Source organism: Pyrus communis, chromosome 9, assembly GCF_963583255.1.
Source record: "Pyrus communis chromosome 9, drPyrComm1.1, whole genome shotgun sequence".
NCBI classification, from domain to species: Eukaryota; Viridiplantae; Streptophyta; class Magnoliopsida; order Rosales; family Rosaceae; genus Pyrus; species Pyrus communis.
In genome coordinates, this window is record NC_084811.1 from 9,310,269 (window position 1) to 9,316,506 (window position 6,238).

At 38.3% G+C, this 6,238-nt stretch overlaps 1 protein-coding gene across 1 annotated transcript; it reads left to right on the forward strand.

Annotated features, from left to right (window-relative positions):
- The first annotated feature begins 1,437 nt into the window (after positions 1–1,437).
- LOC137745977 (ABC transporter G family member 20-like) lies at positions 1,438–4,632 on the forward strand. The gene is made up of 2 exons (XM_068486013.1): positions 1,438–2,720; positions 3,357–4,632. The coding sequence occupies exons 1-2, from the start codon at positions 1,679–1,681 to the stop codon at positions 4,502–4,504; spliced, it is 2,190 nt and encodes a 729-aa protein (XP_068342114.1). The 5' UTR covers positions 1,438–1,678; the 3' UTR covers positions 4,505–4,632.
- Positions 4,633–6,238: the final 1,606 nt, after the last annotated feature.

Here is a 6,238-nt window from a genome sequence, read left to right on the forward strand (position 1 = left end):
AAAAAAAAAACCATTTTTTGGTGTGTTGTTATTGGCACTCCAAATATCTTATTGCACTCTTAAAGTTTTATATTTAGAGAGAACAAAATTTATACTTATAAGGAATGCACAATAAAATTTTATAGTGCTAATAAAAATATTTTTTTTAATATATAGCATTATTACATATAAATATTAGATAGCAAAATTTTTTGACGGTCCCTTCAAATTTGGAGCCCGTGGGATTGTACCTTTCACTACCCGAAAGCAGCCTCTGGCAGCTAGTCTGTCTTTCTAAAATGTTGACCCATCGACATTTGGCAATTGCAACCAACTAGGACAAAGTAAAATTTTTTTAAGGTCCCTTCAAATTTGAAATCCTATACAATTGCACCTTTCACTGCCCGAAAGCGGCCTCTCGCCCCTAGTCCATCTTTCTAAAATGTTACCTATTGACATTTGACAATTGCAACCAACTAGGGATGTAGGCAATTGCACATCAACTTTTTAGTTGAAGTGAGACAATTATATAGTGTGACAAAGAAACCCTAATTATCCAATAGAATGTTTGGTGATGGTCAGAAGTAATAACTGTTCAAAATTGTGGGTTTTCTTTGATTTTGATGGCCTACCAAGTTTGTCGAGAAGTGGAGGGGGAAATGATGACTTTAGCTAATATAGATTACACAGTAACAAAACTGTGATAAACCTAAGTTAAATAGAATACGTTCAGCCTGGTTGGGAGAGTTCCTATGGTAGAACTCAAAACTCCTTTTAGATAATTATTTTTTTTATTTTTTTTATAATGTTTGAGTAAAATAAATAAAACTACCTTTGAAAATTGGAAAAGCTCTTATGGTGCTTCCTTATTAAACATTTGCACGTAAACATGTAGCTGCAAGAACTTATTGAATTTTTTCGTGTGTTATATGCTCTTCTGTTGCATGCATGCATTCACCGATCTGAGAATCTTTACCAGGAAAATGTCACAAGTACACTTTGTTCATTAGCGTGTGTGTATATATATAATATGAAGCACTTGGTATAGTGAATTGAAAACATGAGTTTAATACTACTTAGTTAATTTAGTGGTACTATGTTCTTAATGTTGAAAAATGTTTTAAGTTTTGATCCTTTGTTCTCGAGAAAGATCAGGGAAAGAAAACTCAAGTTTAATGCTTAGATGTTAGTTACTTAGTTTAGTGAAATTTTTTTTCTCAATGTTGAAAGATGTTTCAAAATTTGAAAGATTTTGAATGAGTTATAAAAAAATAAAAATAAAAATAAATAAAAACCAAAAAATGTTCGGATATATTAATTTCCATTGCTATTTAACTTATTTTCCATCACATCTAGTTTTATCATATATAAAAGAATATTCGAATTTCAAGCCTACAAGTAAAGAAATTCCCAAGCCACTCAGGTCACTTGGGGTATGGTAATGAGATGATGGTAAGAGTGAGCCAACTCATATAATCCCTTTAGCCCTTTGGACTTGGTACAACTACAGTGGAGAACTAGCAGGCTAGACACAACTTCCTCTCCCTCTCTTCTGACCAACTAAAGAAGCATTCACGCAAGCAGCGGTTGGACACTTAAAACTCACCAAACACAGTGACCATCGTCATCACAATCTCACCTTCTATATATCGCGCTCTCAAAGAGTCCTCGTACTAATTATCAAACTCCCACCGCCAAAATGGAGCTCATAGATTTCAACCCGAGACCCCGAGGCCTAAACCCTACCCTGGGCGAGCTCCTCCAGTGGGTCGGAGATGCACAGAGTCCCGACATCACTCCTCATGATCATGTTCTTGAGTTAGGGTACGGTTGCACCTCCGGGTCCTCCTCCTACCCTTTTGTCCTCTCATTCACTGATCTCACATACAGCGTAAAAGTCCAGCGTAAAATGACCTTAGTACCCGCCTGTTTCAAAAGGAAACCAAATACGGCAGAGGTTAAACTGGGCATGAACAACAACAGCACAAACCCAAACACAAAAGTTTTGCTCAATGGCATATCCGGTGAGGCCAGAGAAGGCGAGATCATGGCAGTTCTCGGAGCAAGCGGGTCGGGAAAATCAACGCTCATTGACGCTCTAGCGGATAGAATCGCCAAGGACAGCTTAAAAGGCTCGATCACACTAAACGGGGAGGCCTTAGACTCAAGGCTCTTGAAGGTCATATCAGCTTATGTCATGCAAGACGATCTTTTGTTCCCAATGCTAACGGTTGAAGAAACTCTCATGTTCTCAGCTGAATTTCGGCTTCCTCGGAGATTATCAAAGTCCAAGAAGAAAGCTCGAGTCCAGGCTCTGATCGACCAACTTGGTCTTCGAAATGCCGCCAAGACTGTGATCGGTGACGAGGGCCACCGAGGCGTCTCAGGAGGCGAAAGAAGGCGGGTTTCAATTGGAATCGACATAATTCACGACCCCATTGTTCTGTTTCTTGATGAGCCGACCTCGGGGCTGGATTCGACGAGTGCTTATATGGTGGTGAAGGTTTTGCAGCGGATTGCACAGAGTGGGAGCATTGTGGTCATGTCAATTCACCAACCTAGTTACAGAATATTGAGCTTGATGGACCGGTTGATTTTCTTGTCACATGGACAGACTGTGTATAGCGGATCGCCGGCGAATCTTCCGGTGTTTTTCGGGGAGTTCGGGCATCCGATTCCTGAGACTGAGAATCGGACTGAGTTTGCTCTTGACCTCATTCGAGAACTCGAGGAAACCCCAGGTGACCTTTTCAACCACACTAAATTTTTTTACCAAATTTATTCGCTAAATGAATTGATAATGCATGTGCAAATATTTAGTATTTTATCTATTAGGTAGAAGTAATATTCAAAGTAGGCATACATTTGAATAAAAGGTAATGCTAGGAAGACCAAAATTTTAAACCAATTTTTGTAAATCAAAATGATGTGATTGTTGATTATTGGATTTTTATTAAGTGTTGATTAACAAGCTTATTCCTTGTGACACACCATTTGGTTTAAAAATTTAGTTTCTTCAGCATTATTCTTTGAATAAAAGAAACATATTTGACAAGTAAAAATTTGAGATAAAATTTAGTGGTGAGTGCAACAGAGTTAGCGTATGTCAAGATTAGTTCTTCAAATTTTTGCATCAAATTAATATAAGATATGCATTCATGTTTATCTATTTCTAATTGATATCGACATGTGTCGTAGAAAGATTTTTATGTGAACAGTAATTATAGTTTAATCTAAATTACGTGAGGCACATTCGAACTTGAATACAAAGAGAGCACATCAGTCTAGCTAACTCAAGTAAGCTCAAGTCTACATATTACTTGTGGAGTAAATTTGATTTGATGCTGACTATTTTACAATTCGATGTTGCAAAACAGGCGGAACCAAGAACTTGGTGGAATTCAACAAATCATGGCAGATCACCATGGACGAACAAAAACAACGAGAAAATCAGAACAACTTGATCAACTCCAACTGCAAGCCAAGGTTTTCTCTCAAAGATGCAATTAGTGCTAGCATTTCAAGAGGCAAACTAGTCTCCGGAGCACCAAATGATTCAAACCTCTCCTCATCAGTCCCCACATTTGCCAACCCTTCTTGGATTGAAATTGCAGTCATCTCCAAACGCTCCCTCACAAACTCCCGAAGAATGCCCGAACTCTTCGGCATTCGCCTAGGCGCGGTCCTCGTCACCGGCATCATCCTAGCCACCATGTTTTGGCACCTAGACGATTCCCCGAAAGGCATCCAAGAACGCTTAGGGTTCTTCGCATTCGCCATGTCCACCACATTCTACACTTGCGCCGAGGCCATCCCCGTCTTCCTCCAAGAACGCTACATTTTCATGCGCGAAACCGCCTACAATGCCTACCGCCGTTCTTCATACGTCCTAGCTCATTCCATAATCTCCATTCCCTCCCTAGCCTTCCTCTCCATAGCCTTTGCCGCTATTACCTTCTGGGCCGTGGGGCTCGCTGGTGGACTCCACGGCTTCCTCTTCTTCTTTTTCACTATTTTTGCGGCCTTCTGGGCCGGGAGCTCATTCGTCACGTTCCTGTCAGGCGTTGTGACACATGTCATGTTGGGATACACCGTTGTGGTGGCAGTTCTAGCTTATTTCGTACTCTTTAGTGGATTTTTCATCAGTAGGGATAGAATCCCACCCTATTGGCTTTGGTTTCACTACATTTCCCTAGTGAAGTACCCTTATGAGGGCGTTTTGCAAAACGAACTCGATGATCCAATCAAGTGCTTCGTGAGGGGGACCCAGATGTTTGACAACTCACCAATAGAGGCCTTCCCCGTGGCAATGAAGTTGAAGCTTCTCAAGAGCATGAGCACAACTTTGGGCGTGAACATCACGGCGTCCACCTGCGTGACCACCGGAATGGATATACTGAAGCAGCAGGGGATCACGGAACTCAGTAAATGGAATTGCCTGTGGATCACCATTGCTTGGGGGTTCTTCTTTAGGATTCTCTTTTACTTTGCCTTGTTGTTGGGCAGTAAAAATAAGAGGAGGTAAAAAAAATGAAGGAAATGTGATATATTCAGAGTCACAGCCATGTAATATTGTGGTGGTGTACAAACCTCTCTGATTATTATTTGCTTATTGATTTTCAGTGTATAATTGTACCATGTAGTTTTGTAGTTCATGCAACTCTTTGCTTATGAAAGATTTATTTGGAGGCTAATAGTACATGGGTATACGAAAATTCTATAGTGGAAGTGATTTTTAAAACGGGACACAAGGTTCTAATTTTTTTCACATTGGATCTTAAGGTTTTGAAATATATCAATTCACACTTTTTGTCTCTTTAAACACCTAATGCTCCGTCAAATTGATGAATTTTTTTTGTCAATGTGGTATAAACGTGGCTTACGTATTAGTCCATATAAGGTTTTCATGCTCATCATGTAATTAATTTAATAAATGATCAAACAACCAATCACACCATAGTCTGTTGATACTATTTCAATACGTTATGGTGCAAAATGAAAAAAAAATTAAACCTCATGTTTCATTGTGAATATCACCCAAAACTGAAAGGATGTGAACTGTAATTAGCCCAACATTCTATCATAAAACCATACTCTTAAAATATGAGGTAAGCCGTAAGCTTGGGTGAGGGATTAGTTCCGAATCAATTTATTAGCTGACAACTGTGCGAGCTCCACTATATATTTATATGGCGGCAGCTCCGAGGTATTATTTTTGTTACACAATTTTGACACACATTTTGTGCAGCTTACATAATAATGTATTTTAATGATCTGAATTCTATATTTTAGGTTTTCCATTAAAGGTCATGTCTACTAAAAATCATCAAAATCTACTACTATATGACATTTGGATTAATGGTTTATGGTTTTTTGTTGAACCATATTTGTCCATTTTCTTCACTACAAATGAATGCCTTAATGATTTTAGATTTATCTAATTTTTTGCAAGGATGATGTATGAATGATGTTCTAAAGATAGACGGTTAAGATCGTTAAAATACATTATGGAGTAACCGCCACAAAAACATGTGTAAAAAATTGTGTAAAAAAATAGTATCATGGATCTGCCTCATTTATATATGTATTATATATACTTACCAGCAATGCGTAATCCATAAACCTAATTATGACCAACTCTAATGGAGCACACAAGTCTCACCTGTACAAGTGGTTTAATTCTGCAGAAATTCCATAAGGAAAATAGTCATTACATCAAGGCCAACTTAAATTTACCTAACCAAGGTATGTGACGAAACTTTTCGACGAACAAAGCAAAGGGTTTAAAGTTGTGACATGCATGTACATAATTAGATTAATGCAATTATATATGCATGGTTATATAAAACAAAATTAACAATTAACAATTAAAAACAAAATAATTATCAAAACGGGCTTAAGTTGTTTTTTTTTTTTTTTTTTCAACAAACGATAGTATTTACTATTAAGTGAGAAAGTGAGTTAAGCCTTCTAATTGGCTTGCCAGAATTGAACCTAATACCTCTTCCTTACAAATGAAGAGCAATACTACAATACCGTATTACTAAATGTCAACGGACTTAAGTTGTTAAATAATACATAATCGTTTTGCCAAGCTTTGAATTTCAATGGACAGTTGTAAAACACTTGCCGCTTAATCCGCTTACACTCTCTTCAGAGCAACTCCAGCCCGTGCCCAATGGACTGGCACCAAGTGAAGAAAATAGCCCGGCACCAAGTGAATCAGCTCCAGCCTGCAAAACAAGCTGGCACCCAGCCC